This window comes from Nelusetta ayraudi, unplaced genomic scaffold (assembly GCF_046127955.1).
Source record: "Nelusetta ayraudi isolate G7.1 ecotype Tasmania unplaced genomic scaffold, CSIRO-AGI_Nayr_v1 ptg000006l, whole genome shotgun sequence".
Classification (NCBI taxonomy): domain Eukaryota; kingdom Metazoa; phylum Chordata; class Actinopteri; order Tetraodontiformes; family Monacanthidae; genus Nelusetta; species Nelusetta ayraudi.
Genome location: NW_027466056.1, coordinates 4,130,383 through 4,158,336, shown reverse-complemented (window position 1 = coordinate 4,158,336; position 27,954 = coordinate 4,130,383). Strand labels below are relative to the sequence as shown.

General features: G+C 50.1%; 1 protein-coding gene across 2 annotated transcripts; it reads left to right on the top strand.

Annotated features, from left to right (window-relative positions):
- Positions 1-40: 40 nt before the first annotated feature.
- Positions 41-27,593, top strand: LOC142881819 (E3 ubiquitin-protein ligase Midline-1-like). Of its 2 annotated transcripts, none has more exons than XM_076016146.1 (10): positions 41-250; positions 17,565-18,333; positions 22,451-22,546; positions 23,724-23,831; positions 24,815-24,963; positions 25,104-25,231; positions 26,023-26,166; positions 26,346-26,507; positions 26,612-26,819; positions 27,229-27,593. In XM_076016146.1, the coding sequence occupies exons 2-10, from the start codon at positions 17,638-17,640 to the stop codon at positions 27,575-27,577; spliced, it is 2,040 nt and encodes a 679-aa protein (XP_075872261.1). In that variant the 5' UTR covers positions 41-250; positions 17,565-17,637; the 3' UTR covers positions 27,578-27,593. The 2 variants fall into 2 exon arrangements, with proteins under 2 accessions (XP_075872261.1, XP_075872250.1); XM_076016135.1 differs by lacking the exon at positions 41-250 and adding an exon at positions 8,399-8,625.
- Positions 27,594-27,954: the final 361 nt, after the last annotated feature.

The window sequence follows — 27,954 nt, the reverse complement described above, 5'->3', positions numbered from 1 at the left end:
ATCCTCAACTGTTTTGATTCGGCTCCGGAGCCGATCGGACGCACGACTCCGACTGCTCCGCCTGCTTTTTGGGGGGTGTTGTTTGTTTCCCCCCCCCACCCCTTTGTTTCTTTCTATTGTTTTTCCCTCTTTCTGCTCTCGACCCCCGACCCCTGTCCCCGAGCCTGGAGCCGACTGACTGCTTCCCTGATTTTTTCTTTTTCTTTTTTTGTTGTTGTTCCTCTTCAGCACCGGACGACCATGTGAGGACGTAAGTGAACCCGCCCACTTTCTCTCTTTGTTCGTTTTTTTATTTGTTCGCATCAGGTCGGGGATGGAGGTGGGCGGGGGTGGGGGGCGGGGTTGTTGTCTACACCATGTGGTCCAAGCTGCCGAGTCAGAGGCACGTGGGGCACCGCTGTCAGACTTCCCGTGACGGGATGTTTTCTGGGTTTTTTTTGGAATCGGAAGGCGGGAACAGAGACACGCCTTCTGCTCCTCCTCTTCCTCTTCCTCTCCTCCTCTTCCTCGTCCTCCCACTGTGTCAATGCGTGGCTTTTGTTTTGTTTCTTCGTGTTTGGACATTTTTTTTGCGCGCGACGACCTGCTTGTTTTGACTTTTGCTGAGAAGCCAACACATTCCACAGCTGAATCAAATGTCCGTGATGAGGCGACCTCGTCGTGGTACCCCCAAACCATGTTTTGAACGACTCAGCACAACTTGCTAAAGCTACACGATACAATTTATAAACTTCAGTGGAAACATTTCAAAAATATGAACGTAAACATTGGCCTGCGACGGCGAACCTACAGTTTTCTCTTTGCGAACAGGTTGAACGGCTTTTGAAAACCAGCCAATCGTCGCCTTTTGGGGGCTCATACTCCACCCACCAAAAGAAAAAAGGCACCACCCCCGCTCCTCCAAGCCACGCCCCCCTACGCCGCACCGCATCGCTGCACGTCTGAGGCAAATCACGAGCGACACGCCCCCGTGAATTATTCAAGCACCGCATACGCACGGCCGCCAAGACCCCCCGGCTTCGTCGTCCTCGCTAAACGGGACAGTGGGTTTCAGCGGTGAGCGCCTAAAGCATGAGTGTCAAACTCTGGCCCGCGGCACAAATTTGGTCCGCAGTGTAATTATGTTTGCCTCGCGAGACAATACAAAATCACTACTCGAGCGGGCCCGCCGCTGTTAACCAGCACATACTGCTAAATACCGCTTAATACGCCAAATCCTGGAATGCTTTGCTGATATTTTTGTCCAATCAGGACAGGACGTTCATTGAAGAATATGTTTATGACTTAACTGGTTTATTGTTGTTTTAAATGCATGGAAAAAGGTGACTGTGGAAATTGAAATCACAAGGCTGCAAATAATTTCTCCTGCACGCAAGTCTTTTGCGAACCTGTTCCTGGAAAGTGCCCAGAACGTCGAATATCGATGGGTGGGCGGAGCTGAGGGTGGGCGGGGCAGGATGCGACAGCCGGGTACCCGCCGGGCACGCCAGTACGGACAGACGATGTCGGAAAAACCCTGTCCACACAGGTCACATGACCGGCGCCCTCGTTATTCTCCTATTTGTAAATACCGCCCCCTCCTCCCCCGAGCATATCTGGGCGGCCAGCAGGGTGTCCAGCCAGGCGGTGCTGGCGTCCACTGCCACCATTGTGCCCAGTTTTTGTGTTTTTTTTGTTTTTGTTTTTCATGCTCTGCCAACACCCCCCACCCCCTACCCCCTACCCCCCACCGGAGCATTCCGACTCTAAAATCCCATCCCTCTGCTGAGGATTCAAGGACTTGGCATTCAACGTCCTGCCACCCTGGCTGCCGGCCTCCTCCTCCTCCTCCTCCTCTTCCTTCTCCTTCTTCTTCTTCTTGTATCGCGGCGGAATGAACTCATGAAAACAAGTTTTAAATAGAGACGATGAGGAGTTTTGTTGTTCGAGTCCCCCCCCCCCCTCCTCCTTTGTCCTTCCTATTGGACCTGCATGAATGGGCTCGTTTGTATCCCACAGGTGACCGAACACTCGTCCCTGTGGCACTCCGCCGCGCACAAAGACAAAGCTGGAGACACTCTGTCTTGGCGAGATGGGCCACGAACCAGTCAAGTGCCGTGCACGCGCACACGCACACAAACCCAATTTTCTTCCTTCTCTGCTGAAACAGAGCCCCTGGCTAAGGTGGTGCACTTGTGTGCTGGGAACCCTGTTGGAAAAAAAAAACACCAAGAGGAGAGGAAGTAGTAGTAGTAGTAGTAGTAGTAGTAGTAGTAGGAAGTACATTGATTTCTTTGAATGCAAGATGCAAATGAGACCCACTGGTTACTGTCTGAGTTGTGGGGGAGGGGAAGAGAGGCGGAGGAGAGTCGACGCGTCCTGTTATTGTTATTGCAAATTGCTGAATGATCAAATCACACTCTGGCCGCAACAGTGCCATACTGAGCGCTGAGGGTGGCAGGGTGGCAACTGTGTTATTTTGGGCGTATTAATTCGATATGTAAGTTGTAAGAAATTTGTCAAGTAATTTAACTGTGATAACCATTGCATATAACCTTTAAATTGTGAATTAATATACCTATGATATGTTCCGTTGAAAAATACAACAGCTGTGCCACAGATAAATGCTTTGTGTGTCATTATTTTGATCTATTTGTTTAAATTTTGCAACATTTGTTGGACTACTTGTCCAAAATAGGTGGTGAAAATAAAGAAAACAATCGTGACTAATCGACTAATTGAAAAACTTTATCGATAAATTTGTCGACAACAAAAGTTCTGGTTGCAGCAGTTGCAGCCCTAGATGGGGGTGATGTCACCTTCACTGCCCCTCCGACCGACTGAGGGAGATTTTGGAGTCTGTTGGAAGGTGCACGTCAGGAGGTGAAATCACCAGCTTTCGATTTCTCCTTGACCTGCGCAGGCTCTCTTGTCAGAGGTCGATGGGTTTCGACGGCTGTGTTCTTGTTTGATTTGAGGAAACAGAAAAAAAAAACAGGTAGCCGAACGGCACGACTCGGGCAACTTTGTGGCTCTTTTCCGCTGTCTTAAAGCCGTCAGTGCCTCTTTTCTTCTTTTTCAAAAAAACCTGAAGCTGCGCTAATCTCCTTAGCAGCAGCCACTTCTTCCACTCCTTCTTTTCCACCTCTTTCGTCTTCTCCAGTCTCGTTGTGTGGTTTTTTTTAAAGGCCGGCTCGCAGCCATCCACCCAGCCACTGAACAGGCTGCCGAGTTTTCAAGGCGAACAGCCCGCAGAGATTTGGAAGTGGAAATCTCCAGCGACGTGGCTTGTGTTCTAAAAAAAGAAAAAAGTAACGAAGAAAACAAAGAAAAAAAGTTTTTCGGGGGGTTGGAAACTCCGGAAAACAAGGCCACGCGCACTTACGGATTCTATTCTCCTGCAAGCATCTCTGGCATTCCGGTCATCTTCACTCGTTAGCTAGACCGCGTCGGACTTGATTTAAGCCAACACTTCGATTCCTGAGTTCTGGACGATTTGGGGCAGATTCCCCTTTGTCATTTTACGACCCTCGCCGCATCGCACAAAGCTTTACATTCCGCTAACGACCCCGCCGATCGACTCGTTGTTACTTTTGGGGGTTGGTGACTAAAGGGGCACTTGCATGCTTCCGTGCATGTGTGCGTGTGTGAGTGTGTGCGTACTCTTCGGCTTCGGAAAAGTGCCGCAGGGAGAGACGATCGATTCAGCTGTGGAGGTCAGTGCGGGTTGTGTGCGTCTGTGTGTGTGTGTGTGTGTGTGTGTGTCTGGCAGCTGTTTATATGCGTTAGCAGGCCGATGGAAACAAGGTGTCAAATCAGACTGGGGAGAAAAGTCAAGCTAAAAAAAAAGAAAAGAAAAGGGGAGGCAGACGAGTTGAAGGCAAAATGTCCTTGACGGATATATATATATACATATATATATATATATATATATATATATATTTATACATATCTGTGCTTGGTACATTTTTCAGCTCATCATCAGGTTGGTTCAGGATATTGATCCAACATGCAGTTGAAACCAACAAACAGGCTAAAAATAATCCACCCCATTAACGATCCAGCTGTGACCTTCGTTTCCGTCATCCATAATTGAAACCCTCCCGCCCTCGCTGTAGCGGGTTGCCCTTTGCCACCTTCGTACAAAATGCATGAAGTCGATTAAGCCACAACTACCCTCGCCACCCCCCCCACCCCCCTCGCCCACACCCCCCTACCCCGGCGTGTGTCGCAGGTGACTGCGGGGGCCGCAAATCAGGCCACTACTTTGTGCCCTCCTACCGCTGCAAGCTTGACGACATCACATTAGGCATTGCGCTAAGCGTTCACACACACACACACACACACACACACACACACACACACACACACACACACACACACACACACACACACACTTTTAACAGCAGGGGGATGACTTATAACTTATTCATGATTCACACCGTCACTCAGAACACCAGTGGGAAGAAAAAGTCATTTTCTTTAAAATATATTTTCCTCCCCCTATCCTCTAATAACAACCTCCTCTCATCCAGTGTCCCGAAAAACTTCCTACCTCACCCCTACCAAAAAAAAAAAAAGAAACAGAAAGCGGAAGTGCAAGTTCCACTTGCTCCGAGTTCTCCGACCGTTGCATCCGTTCCGCTCAGCGCTGCAATTCCGCTTCCCGGCCCTGCGATTAGAAACGGGGGGTAGGCTGTGATGCCGTTCAGGGCCTCCCAGGACAGGAAGTCGAGTGGTCGTCTGGAAGCTTCCGGAAGGTTTCCCTCTCCGGAACGTGTTTTAAATTAGTGCCTTCGCATGCCGCGCTTTAGCCGGAGGAGTTTTTAATTAGATAAGGCGCCGGCTCCTGAGTCCCGACGCGTGATGGTGGCTCGCCGGCTGTAGGAGGCGACGTGCGTTTGTCGAATCCCTCAAGCTTCGACATTGCACTGCTACAGTTTTAATGAAGTCACATCGCCTCCGTGCTGGGTCACTGTGAAACTTTGGCCTGCGTGATCGCCCTGGAGTCGGCGAATGATTCACTCAGAGTTGGCGGCTAATGAGCCTTCAGCTCTTCTAGCGTTAGCACGGGGCTAACGCCCTAAGTAGCTGAAATAATAATAGATTAGTGATGGGAACCTCGGATTTGCTTTTGTGTTTTGTTTTTAAATTAAACTTATTATTGTAAATCAGCAAGACTTACAACATTGGAGTTGCTCATCGGAGAGACTCAGTTTTGTCCGACTCATTCGAATCAACACGCGCGCTGCTGTGAACAGCTGCTGTTCCCTCGGGGGCAGTTTGACGCGTGTGTTGCATTGACGTCTGCGTTGTGCTCCATGAGGAAATTTCTCGGATTTGATTGACACCCCCTATTTCCCCACCCTCCCAGCCCCCCGCCTCCTCCCAGACGCCACCCGCCCACGCTAGCCGATGATGTCGGAGGTAAACGGCTGCAATGTTTCCCATCGTTTATCAGAGAATCTCCGGTTTCCCCGCGCCGCCTGAAGGCACCCTGGGGAACGTTTGTCAGCTACACACGAGTGGGTGTACGCACACGCACGCACGCACACACACACACACACACACACACACACACACACACACACGCACACACACCGGACGCCCTGAGGAATCCTCGTCTGGACTCTTATCGATCCTTCCTGGCAGTAAACACCTCGTCGGCGCCGTCAACACAGTTTTTTTTTTCCTTTCTCTGCTCTGGAAGTCTCGGACTCCTTCAGGCGCCGTCCGCTCTGCGTTTTCCCGCTCATTTTTTTTCTTTTTTTTTCCCTCTGACCAGCTGAACCGCATACCAAAAATATCTCAGTCAGAGAACTTGGGTTTTATTGCCTGCACTTTCTTTTTCTGATCTCCCTCTAAACCCTCCACCATCTCTCTCTCTCTCTCCTCCTTCTGGCAGCCACTTTAAAATCTCTTTTTACTGCCAACCCTCACCGCACACACACACACACACACACACACACACACACACACACACACACCTTTTTTGTTATCTGCTTTTGTTATCGTGATTTAATCGCTTAATTCACTCCAGGTCGCTTGTCACAGGCTTGTTTTTTTTTGTTTTTTTCTCGCCTGCTTTCCCTGCTTTCCAGTCAACTTGCGCTCGCCCTCGTCGCCGGGAAGCAAAGCGTTTGAAGCGGCCGCACCACATGTGAACTCTCTTAGGCAGGGTCAGAGGTCGGCATGGGTGGTAGTGGTGGTGGTGGGAGGGGTGTTCTCAGGAAACACGGTGGGAGATGGGGTGGGGGAACGAGGTCACGCAAAAAACACGAGCGAGGAAAAATGACCTGCCTGCAAAGTGAATCCAAATACAACGTTTGCTGACGGTGGAGAGATGTTGGTAAAGGGAGGCGGGGCTTCAGAGCAGCATCTCTCCCTTGGCCCTTATCTCACCTCTGGAGGTCCGACTTCTCGATTCGCGGCTATCAGCTTTCTGCCGTAAACCCCACGAGTGCCGCGGCCGCAACCCTCCCGCCTCGATCCCGACCCCCTGATAGCCCGGGCAACATTCCCCTCATTCCTGGTCGTTAAAAGTCAAAGACGACGGAGGGAGGCTGGAATTTTTCTTACCCCCAAAATTATGGGCAAAGGATTAGTGAGATTTTTATCTTTAGCCAACATGTGGGATGAATTCCTAGCCTAGCGCAACACTTTTATTCTCAACAATTGGAAAACTTTGGACGTTGGTCAAAGGCCTCACGTACACAACTGCCTCATCTGGTAGGGCGGCACAACGGTTTGTCCCCGACCGCCTGATCCACCCGTTTATCCATTGACTCATTTTTGATAAAGTCAAGACTCCGTGTTATTTTTGTTTTTTTGGACCTGTTAGCCGCTAGGGCGCTCGGAACGTTAGCGCTCCGCCTGCTCCGGAGCTGGTGACCCGCGGTGGAAACTCTCCCCTCCCTCGGCTCCAGAAACAACATTCTTTTATTGCGCTGCGACCTCACGCCGGCTGTTCCAAACCGCTGGAGACAGAATGCCGGCACAAAAACTAGAAAAAGTCCAACTTTTTTTGGGGGGGTTTATTTGTGACGAAAGCCCTATAAACACTTAAAAAGAGAATCAAGTTTAAAAGCCTCTTTTGTTTTTGTTTTTTTTTGGACACGCTTCCTGGGGAACCCCAAGTGTTTCTCTTACAAGTCGGAGTGAACTTCCACCCCTCACTCACTCCGTCACCCCCAGGGGGCAAAATGTGAGGGATTATTTGGGGATCAAGCTACCAATGAGCAGGGGGATTAGCTCTCACATGAGCTTCAAAGTCCAACCACATCGCGATGGCTGATGATTTTCCACTTTTTCCCCTTTTTTTTTCAAACGGCAAAAGGTGTCGAAACAAATTTCGATGGGCAGCTGGAGCCTCTGATTGCAGACTTTTGGACTAGCGGCGGGGACAATATGTCCGGAATGGTCGGCTAAATCACAAGCTCCAATCGCGACAGATTAGTCTAAGCCGCTTTATTTGTTGCAACAGCTTAAGGGGGGTGGGCGTCGTGCTAATGACTTAAAATAAAGGGGCTGGTTTAATTTGCATCGTGATGACATTTAATATGCGTGATTTGATTTATTATCCAATCTGATTTTTTTTTTTTTTGTCATGGCTCAATTTGTGCTGTAGTGTAGCCCCGCCCCTTCCCTAAAAAAAATCCTTTCAATGAACGAATCACTCCAAACTCTTCAGTCCTGCTTTCTCGTCTCTGATGACTCGTTCGCTCAATCGTCCACCTCCTCCGTCACACGATAACTATTTTCTTTTTTTTTTTTTTGGTAAGTCCACTTCAAACGGTTCAGCGATTCTCTGTTTTGACTCCAACCGCCCGAGAGTCGTTTTCAAACAACTCATTCTTTTCCCCCTACCGAGTCCAGCCTCATCGTGGCGCCACGCTCTTGGCCGGCAAGTGTAGCAAAAAATATAATACACACAAATAACCTGGCCGCCCGCACGACGTGCACGATGAGCGCGATGTGCACGGCGGACGTGCCTGTGAGCGTGAGCTGCTGCTCCTCCTAGCAGGAAGCTGCATAGAGCTGACAGATAATAACTGGATGGAGGCAGATTATAAAGCACACACACGCTTTCACACACACACACACACATACACACGCACAGGCACACACACACACGCTTAATATAAATGCATGTTTGGGGCAGCCTGAAGCTCCGCCCATACGGCCGCCTCTGGTTGGCCTGCCGGTGAGGAGGTGGGGCCAACCGGAGCTGAATGCCGAGGCGGAGGGAGAACCGGAGGACGGAAGGAGGAGGAGGGAGAGGGGGGAGGGGGGCAGTGGGAGGGCAATGTGAGAGAGGTGGGCGGGGCACCGCTGTGTGCCTCTCTCTCTCCCTCCCTCTCCCTCTCTCTCTCTCTCTCTCTCTCTCTCTCTCTCTCTCTCTCTGGGTCAGGATGCGAGCGAGAGGAAACGTGTCATGAGAGGTGATGACACAGGCGGCACAGGAGGCACACGGCCGCTTCCTCCTCCTCTTCCTCTTCCTACTCTTCATCACTATCGCTGCCGCGAGCAGAGGATTGCCCCCCTAGGTGCTCTCCCCCCTCCTCACCCCTGACCTCTCCACCTCCTCCTCCTCCTTCTTCTTCTTCTCGTCGGACGGTGGATGATGGGATTTTAATCATGAGGAAGGTAAGCGGGGGACTTTTCCACTTTTCCCCAAGTTTTTCAGCAACATGGGGGCGGTTTGGGGGGGGGGGGGGTGTTGGATAGGGAGATTCCAGCATGCCATCTCTCCTGCCTCCCCTCCCGCGCCCCCCCTCTCCTGCTCCGGACTTCTCGCTCCCGGTTCTCTGGAATGATAATGACAGAGCCGCTCCTGGCCGGCGGAGGGAGTGAGTACGCAGGAGACAGCTGTGCCACGGCGGCACTGGGGTGGGTGGCGGGGGGGCTCTTGGTCAAGGGGGAGGCTGGAGTCGGTGGTGATGGTGGGTGGGGGGAGGGGGGGGGGGGTGTTCACATTGCGTGTGAGTGTCTGTTTTGTGTGACCCACTTTCAAAGAGCTGCTACCCTTGTGTGTGTGTGTGTGTGTGTGTGTGTGTGTGTGTGTGTGTCCGTGTGTGTGTGTGTGTGTGCTTTTGGTGGCGGCCTCGCTTGAAGCCGGGACACACTTGAAGAAGGGAGGCAGCGCCGTGAGGCATGACTCAAGCGTGCGTGTGCACGTTTTTGTTTGTTTCTTAAATCTTCCGGTACGCTCAACTTTCCGACCTCCTTCCTCCTTTGTTTTTCCCCATGGACTCTCGTTCTCCGAACTCGCGGGCTCGCTTCGCTCCAGGTCGGCCCGCGCAGGGATCGAGGGAAACCCCGGCAGGTGCGACTCCACCGCCGCGCCGGATTAGCCGGATTAGCTGGATTAGGGACTTTTCGCTTTGACGCCTTAAATCGCTGCGATGCACGCGGGCTCCCCGTTTGCTGCTGTGCTGACAAGCACGTTGTGACGTCACAAAGGGCTCCAGCTGTCATCTTCAGGACCTCTCGATGGATAGGCTTCGCCCCCTCTACCCACCAAATGCATCAAATGTCCCTCGTGGCATCAGCTTTTTGCAACGTGCTAACCACGATGTAAAATCCCACTCTGGAAGCTCTTTGTGATGTCACAAAGGGGCAGTGGCAACCCTCCCAGGTCAATGACAATCTGCTCCCTGCTGCCTCCTTGTGGCCTTGTTTTCTTTCCTAGAGTGTTGCTTCTAACATAAACATATTTGTTTTTTCCTGCGGGGGTGCGGGGGCTGTAAAAAGTCGGCTAACTTTGTGGAGATTTGCAGAGCTTTTGGATAAGTAATGATGTGAGGCAGCCCTTCAGATGGGTTCTGGGTTCCCACCCCTATGCGGTGAAGTGAAGGAATGAATAAATTAAGTCTGCCGTTGCGTGACTTTTTCTCTCCGGCAGGTTTGACAGAATTCTGAGTCTTCCCCCGACTTTATTTCCCAACTGCTGCTGCTGCTGCTGCTGCTGAGGTTTCCCAGCAAATACAATTTGCATGTCCTGAAGCTCGATAACAAACATCTCAGAAAAGTCAAAGGATTCCCACGCCCCCCCCCACCAATGGAAACGACAAACTTGCCTTGAAATCACGTGAGACAAGGACAATCGACTCGTTTGTCGTCGCCGTGGCCGCTTCCTGCGTCGTGAGGGCGCTTCCTCGTTGTGACCTTCGCAGATCCCGATGATCGACGGTGGGAAGCTCGGGGGTTTAAAAATAGCCAGCGGTGGTCGTCTCGCCGCGCGGCCGCACGCATCTGCTGCTTGTTTATAACTCGCAGGAGGTGCACAAAAGAAATCTGCCCCCGGTGGTCGGAGGAGGAAGCGCAGCGCCCGCAGAACTCTTGATTTGATCGCGAGAGTGTCAGCGGTCTCCCACTTTGCACGCTTGCAGGTTGTGTGTGTGTGTGTGTGTGTGGGGTTAGCTGGTAATTGCAAGCTAAACATTCCGACATGAGGAGAAAGAAGGAGGGGTGTGTGTGGCAGGGGGGGGGACAAAAGACGGGGACGTTTTCTAGTCCGGCTCCAGTTCATTTGGCCGGTCCAGCGGTCGCCGTGGCAACGGGCGACAATGAGCGCAGTTGGCAGCAGACTCTCAAAGTTCGCCGTGTCTTTTCCTTTTATTCATCTTTTTTCCCTCTCCCCATCTTCCGTCCAGATTTAAAGCTTCTCTCTCTCTGCCGCCACAAATCAAGGCCACATGACACGTCGTTCCGGCAGTGAAATGTTTCTCTCCAACGCCGCTCACAATGTGCCGTTAGCGTTAGCATAGCAAAGTGCTCCTTGGGTTTCAGTGGTCAGTCCGAGACCAGCTGGGTCGCAGTGGGAGACTCCTCGGGTGGCACGTTTTTATTCATTTGTTTAGTCTTTTAAACGGTGAACTACTCCTTACATTTTTTTCAAGAAAAATGTTGCAAATTTGATGGACATGTTCTTCCTTTGCGCAAAGTGAGTATTGTTTTGTACTGCGGTGACATATTTCAACTGGCAATGCGTCAGCCAATGGAACCAATCGGCCGCAATCACATGACCGCATTTCTGTGTCCAGCAGCTTTTACTCGTCGCCGGGCGAAAACAAAAACAAAACAAAGCGTCACATCTAATTTCGCAGTTGACGCTGAACCCAATCTGGGTCACACCAGCAGACAGGTCTTGCCACACATACACACACACACACACACACACACACACACACAAACACACACACACGCACACATATGAAATCACAAATGTCACCCTCCATCACGATCGCTAATATCCCGGGCATCCCGGACGGCCAACGGCCAATCCTGTTAGCCGTGACTGAGCGCTCCGCGCAACGCGAAAGGCCACGATTGGTCACAGTCAGTGTGGCAGGAAGCGGATTAGGGCTCGAAATCGGAGCGCGTCTGGAAGGCAACAAAGAACCCGGCTGCCTCCATGTGTGTCCGTCCGTGCGTGCGTGTGTGTGGCAACAGTTAGAGGAAGCGCTCAAAGGAAGCAGGCCAGAGAGTTTTTAGCGGCCCGCGGTTACTTGAAGGCAACATGCGAGGGGTTTGAACGCCTCGTCCCGCAGGCAAATATTCAGCAAATAAGCTTTGACCTTGTTGCGTATCGCATGGTAGGTCGAGGTCTAGGGTTAAGCCCCTCGCCACACGACGGTGCCCCCGAAAGCAGATTAGTGTCCGTCTGAATTGGAAAATCCCCAAAAGCGTCCCAAGGCGGATTTTGAAAAAAACAAAATAAAATTAAAAAAAATCTTGGACAGATTTAAAGTGAATGAGGCGTAAGAGGGTATTTTTGATTCAGACATGCGAGGTAGAAGTTGGGAGTTTTTTAGGGGAATTTTGCCATTTGAATTTGTTTGAGCCTGTCAGAAACTGACAGGACCATTTGGCATTCTTTGGAGGGAAAGAGGGCGGGGCCTAGGCAGAGACTTGTCAGTTGTATCGGGGGCCACGGGGGTCTTGTTACCCTTCAGCAACCTGTTCAGGTGCCAAAGGTTTGGCTTGCTTTAGTTGGTCCTCGTTGAAATCAAACTCGGAAGGTGATTGGACGAGTTGCCTGGTTCGGTGCCAGCCAAGTGTAGAGTATTTTGATGGTCAAAGTCCCTCATGAAATTCAATCGGAAGAATCATCAGATCTTCCAATGGTAATAAAACTTATTTCCATCACAATTTTTTCTATTAGTGAAAAAAAAAACAAGCCCCGTCCACCTCAAACCCTCTTCCCCCCCTAAAGATTCCACTCATTCTTTTTGGTTTAATGCAACCAGTAATAAACAGAACCAAAGAAAAACAGGAATTTATTTTCTGAGACGACGACGGATGATTCAACATTTTGAAATTTGTCTCCCATTCTTCTCAATTTAATTTCCCTTCAGTGAGGTTGGAGTGAGCTGAAAAAGCGGAAAAGTACAGACACACATACACACACACACACACACACACACACACATAGTGTGAGCCGGGTCATCGGGGATGACCTACTTCCCGGGTTGCGCTCCGTGCGCTGCCACCGCCGCTCACATCATCTCGGCAAATAAGCCCCCACCCCCACGCCCCCACCCTCCTCTCTTCACCATCATCATTCCAAATGTGTTACATTTAAAGTAAAAAGGTGAGGGGAGGGTGAGAGGAGGCTGAGCTAGATTTGCTTTTAGCCGCTTGCTAAAAAAAGACCAGATCTGTCAAACCATTGATTCGCCACCTCACATCTGTCAAAACCCAGAGACGGAAGGCGCAAAAATCTGCGACCAAAAAAAAAAAACGCAAAAGAAGGGCAAACATGGCATGATTAGTGGCTAGCCCACTTACCAGCTGCTACATTCTTTTTTTTTTTTTTTTTTTACGATTGGAACAAATCCTTCGCCACTTTGACTCCAGCTCTGCCGGCTTGACTCCTCATCAACGTTTTTTTTCCCCTCTTCCTCCTTCTTCTCCTTCTTCTTCTTCAGAAAATGGTCCAGACAGAGACCGACATTAAAGTTTCAGCGTCTTAAACTCGGGCGGGTTGTGAAGGGTGGGGGCGGGGGGGTCTGCAACCAACCTGCCCGCGGCCCGAACTTCATCAAAGATTTAAGCGGGAGGAAGCACAAGACTTAGCAGGAAACAGGAAACAGGAAGTGAAAGTGATCGGGGTCTGAATGGCTCGTGAGTTCGACCCATAACAAACTCGAGCTCCGCCCCAACACGCACAAGCTCCACCCACTTACAGGCAATTGGGTGGAGCTAGGTTGAAATCACTAAGCAATCGGACGAAGCAATAATTTGGTTTTCTCGTCCAATCGGAGTTCTCACCTTGTCCCCGTATACATGCAGCTGAGAAATTCAAATTATTGACGGGAACATGTCCTCCTCCCAACACTAGGGGGTGGAGTGAGTCTTTTCAGCTGGTCAGCTGCTTTCGGTTGACATATTAAATCATTATGATATGGAACGATAGTTCATAATGTACGTGTTACTTGCTTTGCAGATAAGGTGTACCCTATTTCTTGTGCTCATGGTGATTTTAAAAGGCAGACAAGAACGTCGTCTGCTGTTGGAGGGCTACAACAACACAATGTCTTCGATGCTACGCTTTGTGCCGTCGCTACGGACCCGAAACTCTCGTTCTTGTTGGATGCGGGTTCGGAGCAGACTGGTGAGAGAGTTTGTGTACAGGTTTTGCAAAGGAACGGTGTCTTCAGTTATACACACGCTCATCAAGTACCGACCGTGGAGGAAGCTTGTGCCGCTGCACGCCGTTTCCAGCAGAATAACAGCGAAATTACCAAAATAAAAACAAATCAGAAAAACATCTCTTTGCTGTGCTTTTATTTACAAAGTTAAAATTCTTCTAACTTACAGAAAATGTGAACGAAAAGGTAGAAATATAAATACGAACGAATACGTGTTTGTTCAGGGGTGCGCAAAGCCGGAGCCCTGCGTTTGCTACGCTACCTTTTTAAAAAGGTCTCTGTTGTGCATTATTTTAATACAGTATGTCCATCTCTTTTAGAAGAGAAAGCATCGCCTCGGTCTCATCCTCTCTCCAAATGTGAACATTCTTATTCGCGTTTGCCAGGTTGTTTCGCACCGTCTGTTTTGTTAAACAACGTAGTTGTGCGGTCATGAGTCGCGAGAGGGAGGCGTGACGCGTGCGCACTCGCGTTGTCCAGTTAATAGTCCGATTAAGGCGTATACATGGCAGAGAAATTCCAATTCCAATCGCATTATCTGGGGGTCTCAATCGGAGTTCTACGATTCCAATCGGAGTTCTCAAACTCCGCTCATAATCGGACTAAGGCAATAATTCAAATTTCTCTAGTGCCATGTAAACGCACTGATTCATTTCATCGGGGTCTTTCTCAAGCGCAAAGAACACTTTCAGGCAGTTTTCTCCTATTGGCCCGACGGCTCTCTGCGCCATTTTTCCGAGAGGTCAACGAGAGACCGAGGACGTGATTCATCCACCACGAGAGCGAGGAGTGGAGTCTGGATCCAGGTCGGAGTTTGGTTTACACTCGGACGTGTCACGTCAAAGCTCAGTCCAAACAAACCGTCCGGGCGACTCTAAACTGTTTCTTCTCGGCTCTCGTACGCCGTCTTCCTCGGATCCTCGGATTCCAATCTTTTCCCTTTGAAGTCAAACAAAGTCAAATGACACGGTGTGTAGTTTAGCACCGGCGCCACCGTGTCGGTGCATCTCGTGGCCACCGGTGGCGGCGCTCTCCCGAGAAAACCGAGCAAAACTTGCTTCCCAGGGCTGGAATTCGAAAGGAATTTCTTCCAGGCTTGACGACAAGTCGGTCAATTTATCTGTTTTTTCCCGTCTCCTTTTTACACCGTGAAGCGAAAAAAGGGGAAAACAGGCGGAAAGGCATCCGATTTGTCCTGTCCTCTCCTCTGCTCTCCGTGTCGGGCGGGGGTGGGGGGTGGGTGGGGGATCCGGGCTGCGGGGAGAATGTCAATGAAATCTGTTTCTGCTCAGCGAGACACATTTATTGCCCTCGTGCTGCCGTGGGGGAGTAAAGGGAGGAGGAGCAGGGGAAGGAGGATCACTCGGCCCTGCACTGCCCCCCTCTGACGATATCCCGGTACTGACAGGTCCACTCCAGAGCAGTGTCGTTGCCTGCTTTGAATTAGTCGTCCAAACACATTGGAGGACGGCGTGGCATTGGGGGGGGGGTGGAAAAGTGGAAATTAGCTGTGTTACGTCGCAGCCAGAACAAACCGGCCGTAATTTAAAGCAGGTTTTTGGCCCCGCTGAGAGACATTGAGTTTCTTGGCGGTGAGCGCTGGGTAAACCGCTGCTGAGGAGCTCTATTGGAGCACTTCAGATACACTTTCGCAATGTTTTTCTTTTCTTTTTCTTTGCCATTAGAAGGGAAATTAGAAGGTTATAAAATTTGAGCAGGCTCCGTTGGAAATAAGTCATACAACAAGCTGCAAGACAGCCGGGGATGACGATTTGCGAACCTCAGTGAGTCTGTTTGAAGGTTGTTTTTTTTCTTCACATGCTCCTCCTCCTTCTCCTTGGGACTGCGATATTAGCATCACGGCTATAAAAAAAAATAAAAAAAAGGCCCCCAATGGAAGGAAGTGGAGGACAGCATCGCTGACTCAGTGAACTAGCGAGTCAGTAAAATGAGTCTCGGTTGCCTTGACTCCGAAAATGACTCCAGTCGCAAGTCATCGGCTGCTGCACGTCCGCCAGAGTTCCAAATGGAAATCAAAGTTGTTTGATTTTAGAGCTCAGGAGTTTTTGCATTTTTGACGTGTGGTTTACTCCGATAAGATGGTTACGTTTGTTCTTTGGGAGACAAACACTGTACTTTTGAACATTTTTCTTTGAAGGGGAAAATGTAAAGATCCAGAATAATCGTGTTTTATTTTTCCAGAAAAGTCCTTGATTCACCAGAAATGTTCACCCTGACATTTAAATTAAGTGAAAAAAATAAATAAATAATACAACTTGGTTCATTTGCAATCAAAAGAATGCTTTAATGTATCTGATGTAAAACTCAGCACCACCAAACTTGGTACATGCGCCGCTTAGATTTTGTTTGCATGGTTTGCTGAAGTCAAAAAGCAAAAATATGTGAGACAAAAATTCATTTGTCAATGTTGTGTTCCATTTGCATTTACTCTGCCACAGTTGCATCAATTATGAAACGACAACCATTATGACACGTTACTCTTGTAAGCATTGTTATAAACAATGCCTATCATCATAATCACAACTTGAAGGATGACTTCTGTTCTGCTCGTTTGACAAAATGACACGACATGATAAAATTTGTCGAGTACTGTGGTTTTGCACAGAGAACTATTGATGTAATAACAAACATGGTGCTGAAAAAAGAAAATCACATATGGAACACAGTTGAATTGATTTGTCAGGTTGTGATTGCATGTGACTTGGTTCGTGTCGGCTATTTGAGCCTTTAGTGGAGCAGACGCCGTCATCTGCTGAAAATGCAAGTCTAATATTTGCATTGAAAAAAAAAAAAAAGCTTTTGATTGAATTAGAATTGATTACACGGTGGAGTTCATTTACATGCATGCTGACACGCGCGTCTTTGAACTTTAAATCAATATGTTTTATATTCTAATTACGCGGCGCTCTGTTTGTTCCCGCTAATCTACGGCTTTTTTTTTGTGGAGTGACTAATGTTTTTCTGTGGCTGCGCCACCCCGAGGGGCTTTTTCACACATCTTTTCTTAAAACGCTTTTATTTTCAGCGGCGGATAACTGAACTTTTTTTTTTTCTTTTCCCGTCCCCGTCTCATTTCTTTACTGCCGCTGTAAAAACGTTTGTTTGCTGCCACGAACTAACATGTTTTATTAGCGTGTCCCCCCCCCCCCCCCTAAGTCAACGGGAGTGGAAGAAAACACGCAGTGAAAGTCAGATTCAGAGCTCCTGGGTGAAACTTTCTTTCTTAACGGCCTTACAGACGTTTTTATGTCGCGTAATGTTTGGATTTTCAAGCTGCACTTTGGTGAATCAATTAAACCGAAGTGCTTTAAATGCGTCAGGACCATTTTCCAGTCCTTTAATATTACCCATGTGCGCATTCTAAGTCTTTGGCTGGCCTTTGGATCCTTAATCAATAGCAACAACAGCAAAAATGAAGAGTGAAAACATGCGTTAATGGTCCACGATGTCGCGTTCAAATGCTTCTGCGGGATTCGTTTTCCATGAATCAAGTCCAAATAGAGTCGAGTTTTTAACTCCTTTGCGGCGAGTGAGTCTTTTTAATTTATCGGAGCCACTGGCGCCTCGGCGAAAAGTGCATTAGCTTAGCGCTGTGAGGTGAAACAAAACGAGCACTCTCTTCTTGGCTTCCTTGGCTTCTCCTCGCTAACTCGCTAGCTATCGCTAGCTATTGCTTGCTCACTTGTCCTTCCGTCCGTCCTTGCAAACTTTCCCCCGACCCTCTTTTTTTTTTTTTGGAAGTTTAAGGCGTCGAAAATCGCACCCATTTTCAACGGCACTCCGCCTGCAGCACTGCTGCAGTCGTCCCGAGATACAAGCGCACACGCCGGGCTAACCCGCTAAAACCCACCAACCCCCCGGCAAATCCCCCCTCTCACGGCTTCTCCTCTCCTCTGACTCGCTTCGCAGGCGGCTGAGCGGCTCTCCCGGATTTCGCTGACGCCGCGCCCGCTTGCGCCCGGCCCCTTCTCCTGAGAGCAGGATGGACACTCTGGAGTCAGAGCTGACCTGCCCAATCTGTCTGGAGCTCTTCGACGACCCCCTGCTGCTGCCCTGCGCCCACAGTCTGTGCTTCGGCTGCGCCCACCGCGTCCTCGTCTCCCACTGCGCCGCCAGCGAGTCCGTGCACAGCATCGCCGCCTTCCAGTGCCCTACCTGCCGCTATGTCATCTCACTGAGTCCTCAGCGCGGACTGGAGGGACTCAAGCGCAACGTGACCTTGCAGAACATCATTGAACGAATCCAGCGGGCCTCGTCCTCAGCGGGGCCGCCCAACTCGCCCGGCGAGGAAGCCTGCGGCGACCGGCTGGCGCTGGTGCCTGTCAGCGCCGCCACCATGTCCAGCCCGGGAACGCCCCCGGAACCGGTGCGCTGCCAGTTCTGCGAGCAGGAGCCACCCCAAGAGGCGGTCAAGACCTGCGTGACCTGCGAGGTGTCGTACTGCGAGGAGTGCCTGCGGGCAACGCACCCCAACAAGAAGCCCTTCACTGGCCACCGACTCATCGAGCCGCTGCCCGACTCGCACCTGCGTGGCCTGCAGTGCCTGGAGCACGAGGAGGAGAAGGTCAACGTGTACTGCGTGACCGACGACCAGCTCATCTGCTCACTCTGTAAGCTGGTGGGCCGGCACCGGGACCACCAGGTGGCAGCACTGAGTGACCGTTACGAGAAGCTCCGGGTAAGACTTTGTTTTGTGTGTCTGTTTTTGTGTCTCTTTTAGCTTAGAACTGCGGCTGTGCTTGTAAATGCTAGCAATGTGACTCGCGATGCGCACACACTCTAGCAGACTGCGCCGGGCGGGTCAACATGCACTAGCATGTGCACGTGTTGCACAACGGCGCAGCTGCTTGCTCCGCCCATTGCTTACCCACGGTGTCTTTTGCCGTTTGCGTGTGTGTGTATGTGTGTTACGACTGAATTTGAACTGGAGCAGAGCAACTGGCAAGGGAGGTTAAGCATCAGGGAATCATCACCACACCATCATCATCATCATCATCCGCTAATTAGCACGTTAGCTTCTCCGTGCGTTCATGCGGAAGCAGAGTGCTTCGGGTCAGTGCGCACACAAGCCGTTACATAAGGCTGATTAAGTTGAGTTTTAAATTTTGCTCTGGGAATTTAAAAGGCCGGTGCTGCAAAATACTACATCCAGGCCCCCCTGTTAAGATGGGAGAAGGGCCTGGGGGGGGGGGAGGGGCTTCCCCAGCCCAGGCCCCCCCCTGCAAAATGCGTGGAATCCTCAGTGCTACCGTGAGGATAAAACTCTCTTTTGCTTCTCTTTTTTCGCTGGAGGCTGTGAACAGATGGTTAATTATTCCTGTCCATTTCAGTCTCCAAGAGTCAAACGTGCTCAGATTGTGCTTTTTCGTGTGCAATCTGGCAGTTTATTCGCTGCCCCCTGGTGGTCTGGCTCGTGTTCTCTGAGTGTTTCGAAGCGTGCGGAAGGAAATGTTTTCTTAAAAGTGAGAGGCGAATCCATTTATTCTGCTAGGAGAAACGTATTATTTTAATCTTTTTCAACTCAATACTCTGATTAAAGGAAGTTCTACACACACATGCACACACACTTACACACATTCGCGCTGAAAAGACGAGATGAAGGTGAAACAACGTGAGCGTCTCTCCGCTCGACTCCCTGTGCTTTTTCTTTAACAACATGTCGGCTTCTAAATATACACTCCAGCCCACGGGCAAAACTGTGTTTCAGAGCAGAGCGCTGCGTCCTGGGCACGTCGCTTCTCTTCAAGCCAAACAGTGTCTCTTCCTCTTGACGTCTCCGTTCGTTTGTGTGTGGCCGCAATTCCACAACGCACGCACGTAGACACAGTCGGCCCCATGAGCAAACAGGTTTTGACATTAAAGGGGAAAATCTTCATATTCAGTTACACTTACGCGAAGGCTCGGAAATGTTAGCGGGCTGTTGGGATAATGGGTGGCCGACCGACGAGCAGCCTGTTTGTCCCATTTTAAGTATTTAGCCGCTAGGCTAATCTGAGCTGACGGCTTCTGAGGCGGTGGTTTTAGCGGTCTGCACAATCAAGCAGACGCACGTTGGACTTAAATCTTGGCTAATTGGGCGGGAAAAGAGCTCATTTGCACGCAAAAACGCCAACAGCCACTTCAAGGAGGCACAAGCTGAAAAAGGACACACTTTTGTCTGGGTGCTTGCATCAAGGCGAATCAGAATCGGCAAGGCCCGATGCCGGCAAAGTGCTCAACTTCCCCAAAAGCCTCTTTTTTTTTTCATCACATTTGTCGACTGTTGGCTGCTTTTGTGCTCGTCTCTCTGCATCCGTCATACGACGATGAACGATGGGGGGGGGCTAAAAAAAAAATCTAAGCAGTACAGCCTCTGCTAAGTGGCGACAATTCCCAAGAGCGCAATCCTGCTCAGTGTCACTGTGGGTCTTAACAAGAGGGAGCGCCTCTGAAGTTTCAGCTTCCTCGCCCCCTCCCCTGTACCTGTCTTCATCCCTTCCCGCCTTCCGCTGGCATTTGATGCCCCTGTCCCTCCCTCGCACACGCGCTCTTAGCTTGGCTAGCTTTCGGGTGATTTAATGCCCGCACATCTGGCACAAAACAGCGCTGGTGACAATTGGATTTACACATAGTTTCACTGGATGGAGCAGCTGCAAGCGGAGATGAGCGTCTTCTGACACAGCCAGCTAACCACCCAAAAGTTTGGAAGTTTACTCATATTTCTTTTGAACAGGTGCAGCAAGGTAAGAAGGAGTGTCTCAGTGGATTAGGGACAACCTTGAGATTATCCCTCTTTGGAATGATGTATTCTGTATAAAGCAGAAAAGGTTTTTACGAGCTGTCTACATTGAGAAGTTTGCCTTTAGAGTTAGCTTGGCTGCTAGCGAGGGGAACATACACCCTGGAGATGGTTGCTTTCGTGCCAACAGTTGGGAGCGACACTCATTGGCAGTGTTTAAAGAATTTGTAGGTTGATAATTAACCAGATGAAATGAGTTCAGTGCTTGCTTCGCTGTTTGTACAAGCCGTATCTCTACTAGGACAACTTTCCAAAGTGGACTAAGCGCCTAAAATTCAAGCTAAAAATGCTAACTCTTGGAGGAGAAACAGGATTGGCTGCTCCACACTTATGAAGGAACAACTTTTTTTGTCATTCTTAATACAATCATTACTTTAATAAATGTAATCATGTATGTAATCATTACCGTGGTGCGAAATTGCGCCTTTCGGGACGGCTAGCTAACCCCCGCTATTAGCCGCATGTAAGCTAGCTGAACAGGCAATGTTTTCTTTTTGTCCTGTAAAAGTTTTGCAACACGTCTCTCTGGGGTTGATCTCGCATCATTTAGAGCTGGGATAAACATCCAACGGATGCCGTGCCGCTCAATTATTCAACAGCGACAAAGTTTTAGATGCATAATTAATACCAGCGAGTGGGGGCTGAAACTTGAGGCCGAGCCAGAGGATCCAGCAGGCGAAGTCGCAATGCAGTGCACATCGAACGCACTTTTTACATTTTTAATGCATTGCCTTATGGCTCCTGACTCCTCCCCAAGCCACACCTCTCAAGGACTCAAGTCCCTCAACAGTTGCTGGACTCTGAGAGATAGGGCTAATAGGCCTTTTTTAATTTGACATATGCCCCTAAGAGTGGATGTGAACCAACAGGGGTCATCCTCACTGAGGCTGAGGGCCCAGATTCATTCCCGCTCTTGTGGGCTGAAATCTGGTTGACCAGTGGCAGAGAAGGAGGTTAGCTCACGCAGACAGACAGACAGCAATGAAGCTCCAACAAGGCCGACGCCACAAGGGTTCGCCGTCGAGACATTAAAGATTGCGTTTGTGCATTCGAGCTGCTGCCGCGCCTGTCTTCGCCCGTCACCCTTCAAACGGGGCTATTTTTATCTCCCAGTCGGATGACGGAGCCCTCTGCTGCCGGTAGCGATGGTGCCAGCTAGAGCCAGAGAGCGAGCTCTCTGAGGCGGCGGAGGACCTTTTGTGCCTCGCGCTTTGGCGTTTTTGTGTGTCATCGGCGTATTAAGGCCAACGTCCATTAAGCCCCGGCGCCACAAAACAGCGTCGATCCCATCGTGCAAGCTGTTGTTGTGTATTCAACGCCCCGCCCCCCTGTCCTGCAGCGATAACCCACTCCCCCCACGCCCCCCACTTGATCCTGTGGTAGATGCTAGCTTGGCAGATCAAAGACGCATTTAATGGGAAGTTCCTTTGACTTAAGACGCAACACGGCGGGGTCCTCGAAGCTCAGGAGTCGTCCTGTTCTTCCCGGGCGGGATGAAAAGGAAGAGGGAGGGAAAGTGAGGAGGGAGGAGCATGAAGAGACTCGTCACCTGTTTGCTGGTTCGTTAGCCCTGAGGGCGCTGCCTCCGCTGCCTCCGCTGCGCTCTCACAGGGAGGCTTTTGAAGCCTAATTTGCCGCTTGGCCGGGTTTTGCGCAGGGCTGGAGTGGCTGCCCCAGTCGCGAGACACAACCCTGCTCCGCCAACAGTGCAGGGACGAGGCGAAAGATGAGGAGGCAGTACAGGGGTGAGGGGTACAACCCACACCAGGAGGTAGGTGGACGCTGCACCGCTTTTTTTGTTTAGTTAGGAGACAGACAGAGCAACTTGTTGGGAGGTTCTGTGGTCCGTCGGTGATTGTTAAGATTTTTTCCTGCAAAAATGAGAGGGTGAACTTCACCTGCTGATACTAAACAGAGGGTGTTGGTTGGTTTTTAGTGTTTTTATTTTTTTAGCCACCTCATTTCTAAGCCTCTTGCCGTTTGTCGTGTTTTCGTCTATGTGTGTGTTTGACCACAGCAAGCCCTGGACTCCAACCTCGGCAATCTGATCAAGAGGAACAACGAGCTGGAGTCGCTCATGGGGAAGCTGATCCAGACCTGCCAGCACGTCGAGGTCAGTGTGCAAATCTTCCTGAGCAAGCAATGTAGAAGTGATGGAAATGATGAAAGTTCATATTTTGGAATTCAAATAACACCGTATCAGGTGAACCCAGCATGTTTTTTTATGTTGTTGTTGTTGACGAGTAGTATTGTGAGTTAATGTGTTCGCCTTGTCTGGAGGCGATTCTGCATTAAGCCAGCCCACTCAGGCCATGCTGGGGAACTTGAAAGCCTAAGATAAAGCTCAGCCACGGGGTTGAAAGCACTGCAATGAAAAGGCTGTGACATCTCGGTTTAGAAGAAGTTCTGTCAGACAGAGAATATGTAATGTTATTAAGATTTATTTTATTTGTTTATTTTTCCTGCTCGTGCCACATCTTTTTTTTTTTCCGCCACTGTCACGCGAACCTGTCCTCCTCGGGCTCAATGATTTAGCGCTGATTCGGAGAATCATAGATGACTGAGCGACAACCCCAGGCTGCAGTGCAAAGGCAAAAAAAAAAAAACGAAACTCCTTTGATAATTTAGAAATAACTGAATGCTTGACCAGTTTTATTTATTTATGTATTTATTTATTTTTTCGGTGTGTGTGTGCATGAGAAGTAGTGGCATGGAGTAAGATATGCTTCACAGCCCTGGAGGGCAGGGCGGTGCTTCGCTGTCCTGAGCTGAGAAAACCAAACAGGCATTCAGATGGAGAAGTAACTTTACAACAAAAAAAAACAACAACCAATAAAACACAACACTAAAACACAACAGAGACAGCGATCACATTCTTGATGTGAGGCTTCAAGGCCGTCACTTCAAATGATGCTGTCTGATGTTGAAGTGTCATCCAGGAGTGCGAAGGGTGCAAAGGGTGCGAAGGCGCTAAAAGACAGGAAACTGAATATTTCACACTGGGATCCTGAAGCTTTTTGCAGATGATGTGATGGTTTCTGATGTTTGGAGGTCATGCACGTTTTAGTTCACTTTAAAAAAAAAAAAAAAATTCTAAATTATCTGGCTGTGGAAACGTCTTTTCCTTCCTTCCTTCCTTCCTTCCTTCCTTCCTTCCTTCCTTCCTTCCCCCACATCTGCGGACAAGACATGCGTTTGCCCCTGCCTGTGTCCCTCGGTATGCCCAAAGTTCTCCCGTTGTCCGCCGGCTTCCGAACCCATCTGAAGTTCTCCTGTCAACCTGTCCTCAGGTGAATGCGTCCCGCCAGGAGGGGAAGCTCATGGAAGAGTGCGACCTCCTGATTGACATCATCCAGCAGCGGCGGGAGATCATTGGCAGCAAGATCAAGGAGGGCAAGGTGAGGGGGGGGGGGGCGTTGGGAAGAAAATGTTTCTTCCGTTGACGCAGTGGTGCCTTTCTCTCCACCGTAGGTTTCAGCGATGAGCGCAACGTCTGTTTCATTTTTCTCTCTGGGGATGCGGTGATGCAGGCGGGCGGGTTGGGGGTCTCATGCTGTGTCCGAAATCACACACTCATCCCCCACTCTTATGTGTTATATGGAGCCAAAAAATATAGGGCACTCATTAGCCAAATGTAAAAACCAAACAAAATACCACTCTTAGTGATGCCTAGCTAGTGCTAATACACACATTCATAATTAAATGTCTAATTTCATTTACAAATATATGCATTTCCGTGACAAGGACACATCATACCAAACAACTTCCCACATAAAAACATAACGCTCTACTCTCCACCTTTGGTCCTGCGTGTGCACACTGCATGATGGGATATATTGCCACGTAAGTGATCACTACAACTCCTACGACACCTATGCAGTGAACTCTATAAGCGAGAAGGGGGCAATTTCGCACACAGCCTCGGTCTCAGTGATTACGCTGCCTTTCTTTTCCGAGCCGCAACCAAACTTCTGGTGGAATCTCTTTCGACCTCAATTCGGGTAGCTGACCTCAATCTGTCTGGCTGAATCTCCGGACTTCCAGCGTGAGGGAATGGAGACCACGGAGGAGGGAAGGTTGGGAGGGTTTAAAGAAGAAGAAGAAGTAGAACAAGAAGAAGACGCCACAATTGATGACGGCACGCAGCCAAAAAAAACAAACAAAAAAAAAGAGAATTAAAAAAACAAAAAAAACTAAATCTCAGTTTGCCTTTGGAGTGGCGGTGCGGCTGGTGTGGTAAAGACATCAACGCGTGTCGACTCCCGTCTTCCTTAATTAAAACCGTCTTTTTAACCAACCATGGTCTCAGTTGCTCAACTTTCTTGCGCGCCCTGAGAGCCTCTCCGTGACTCTTCTGTCCCCATTTTGTGTTTCGCGGCAGACGCAGCGGCTCCGCAAGCTGGCGCAGCAAATCTCCAACTGCAAGCAGTGCATTGAGCGCTCCTCAGCCCTCATCACGCAGGCTGACCAGACGCTGAAGGAGAACGACCACGCCCGCTTCCTGCAGACCGCCAAGGGCATCAACGAGAGGTCGGTCGGTCAATTTGTTGCGCCGTTTGGTCAGCTGGGAACTTTACAGCTCTGCTGTGAGGCTGAGGCTGTTTAGCTCGCTGCCTCAAAAAAAACTATATTTGTGTATATCCTAAAAATGAATTTGCCCGTCATTCCAGGGTTTCCATGGCAACAGCGTCCACTCAAGTGCTGATCCCAGAGATCCATCTGACGGACAACTTTGACACCTTCGCCTTGGACTTTGCCAGAGAGAAGAAGATGTTGGAGAACCTGGATTACCTGACTGGTGAGGCTCAACCAAACCAAGTCCTGGTCGTTCATCAGTCTTCTCACCTTGTTAAAATTTTAGTTTCTTGTTATTACAAGAGAAACTCTTCCACCTAGTTTTGCGGAACAAAGCATCGCGACTATTCGGGTCATCGGATGTATTTTCAAGTTTAACTCCAGACGCCCCGTATTCGTGAGGGTCAATGAACGTCTGGGCGCGTGAATTGTGAGCTTTAGCAGGGAGGCTGGGGGAAAATGACTGGCTCACAGTCTGAGGTTCGTGTGTGGGGCATTATAGGAGGGCTCTTCAGCTGAGTGAATCAGCCCGAATCACTCCGCCGTGTGCAGCCACTCATGACAGGCGGCGCTGGAGTATCTCGCAGTACAACTAAAAGCAATGCGTTGTTTCTGCACTCTGGATCAGTGACTCAAGTGGTTCAGAAACTGCATTATCTCTGCTTACTGACTCACATTGCAGTGTCTGCCTTCTCGCTGCAGATGAATCCAAAGCGCTCATGCAAATCTGCCACTAATTGCAAAAATCTAATCAGACAGTTTGGAACCTTGCGTAACTACTCACGTTCCGTTCCTGCAAAAACAGTTTTCCTCTCACACGCCGTCTCAATGTTTTTTTTTATCTGAATGTTTTATTACGACCTCCCTCTGTTGCTTTCGATGCTCGGCCTACCGCTCAACTGGAAAGAACAACTTCCGTGTAAATGAGGCGTCCCCGACGCCTCTGCGTTTGCTAACATGCTGAAGCTAACATGTTCAGTCTGATGTGGCGCTCTGCCTCTTCTTCCTCAATAGCTCCCAATGCGCCGTCCATCAGGGAGGAGCTCTGCACAGCCTCCTACGACACCATCGCCGTCCACTGGACGTCAGATGACGAGTTCACTGTGGTGTCCTACGAGCTCCAGTACGCCATCTTCACCGGCCAGTCCAACATCGCCAGTAAGTGGGAGGTGGCTTAATTTGGGACTGAGCCCCAGCGTTAAGACCAGCTCTGGAACGGAGCAGGTCTTCGCCAGGGCGAAAGACCCGCTTGCATTTCTTCTTATGATATTTTTTGCGGTTAAAATCTGCGGCTTTTACTTGAGAACGTCCTCCTCCTCCCACTCCCACCTGCGCAGGCCTGTGTAACTCGCTGGAGAGCTGGATGATTGTCCCCAACATCAAGCAGAACCACTACACAGTGCACGGCCTGCAGTGCGGCACCAAGTACATCTTCGTCGTCAAGGCCATCAACCAGGCAGGGAGCAGGAGCAGCGAGCCGGGGACCCTCAAAACCAACAGTGAGCCCCAGGCAACCAGCACAGAAAACATTTTCTATACATACAAACACATCATTTTCTTCAATCGCTCCTTCTTTTCCCTCCTCTTCCACCCGTCAAAAAAGGCCAACCGTTCAAACTGGACCCCAAAACGGCCCACAAGAAGCTGAAGGTCTCCCACGACAACCTGACGGTGGAGCGGGATGAGACCACGTCCAAGAAGGGCCACAGCCAGGAGCGCTTCAGCAGCCAGAGCAGCTACGGTGTTGTGGGCAACGTCTACATCGACAGCGGACGCCACTACTGGGAGGCGCTGATCGGTGGGAGCACATGGTGAGAAATCCCGTCAGTCCCGTCGATCCCTGGCCAGGTCATACCAAAGACTGTAAAACGGTACCCATTGCCTCCCTGCCTGACACTCAGTATTCAGGGTTGGAATTGTGGGGTTGGATCACCCAATGGTTCCCGGGTGCGGCACGGCCGATGGGTCAAATGCGTAGGACAAATTTTGCATCCTTTGGGATGTGACAATCACTGGGACTTTAACATCAAACCTGTCTATAGCGGCATGTGGTAGACTCAGTGCTAAGAGACAAAGCTTCTGTGATACATCACCCATCAGAAGCCTTTCAGACATGCACGTTCATATTTATAAATGACCTTTACCCTTTGAGTCGAATCTCAAAACGCTCGGCGTCAGAACTCAGTGTGCGAGCGATCTTCTCCGTCTCCTCCTCCGCAGGTACGCGGTCGGCATCGCCTACAAGTCGGCCCCCAAGCACGAGTGGATCGGCAAGAACTCCGCCTCCTGGGTGCTGTGCCGCTGCAACAACTCCTGGGTGGTGCGCCACAACAGCAAGGAGCTGGCCATCGAGCCGTCGCCGCACCTGCGCCGCGTCGGCGTCCTGCTGGACTACGACGCGGGCTGCATCACCTTCTACGACGCCGTGGGCTCGCAGCACCTGCACACCTTCCACGTCTCCTTTGCGCAGCCCGTCTGCCCCGTCTTCAACGTGTGGAACAAGTGTCTGACCATCCTCACCGGGCTGCCCATCCCCGACCACCTGGAGGGGCTGGACGCCCAGAGTTAAAGCCACCACCTCCACCGCCCCCCACCCAAGAAAGAGTTCTAAAAAAGATCTAGTCTTTTAAATATATTAAAGCTGCACTGGTTAAGTTGTTTTTTGGTTTTTTTTGCGAAGACCTTCATATTGTTCCAGCCTTTGAGCCCCCCCCCGCCCCCCCGCCCCCCCCCCAATCCACCTTAATGGACCTAGACTAACTTACGAATAGTGCACTTTTTTCATCCACCGGAAGCACATGTCAGAAAAAAAGCGGCACACAAAACTATGAAAAACAAACCCGCCCCTTACTGCCGTACTTTTAAACTGACCTACCGCAACAGCGTCTGTGGTTCCCTACACTTTGAAAGGGTCACCTTATACGGAACTGAGTCCAGATCTCCACC

Excerpts from the sequence above, each read along its gene's own strand:
- LOC142881819 (XM_076016146.1), top strand. The coding sequence starts at position 17,638 with ATGGACACTCTGGAGTCAGAGCTGACCTGCCCAATCTGTCTGGAGCTC. Across the intron at positions 22,547-23,723 it reads AGACCTGCCAGCACGTCGAG|GTGAATGCGTCCCGCCAGGA; the intron begins GTCAGTGTGCAA and ends ACCTGTCCTCAG. Across the intron at positions 26,508-26,611 it reads GGGGACCCTCAAAACCAACA|GCCAACCGTTCAAACTGGAC; the intron begins GTGAGCCCCAGG and ends CCGTCAAAAAAG.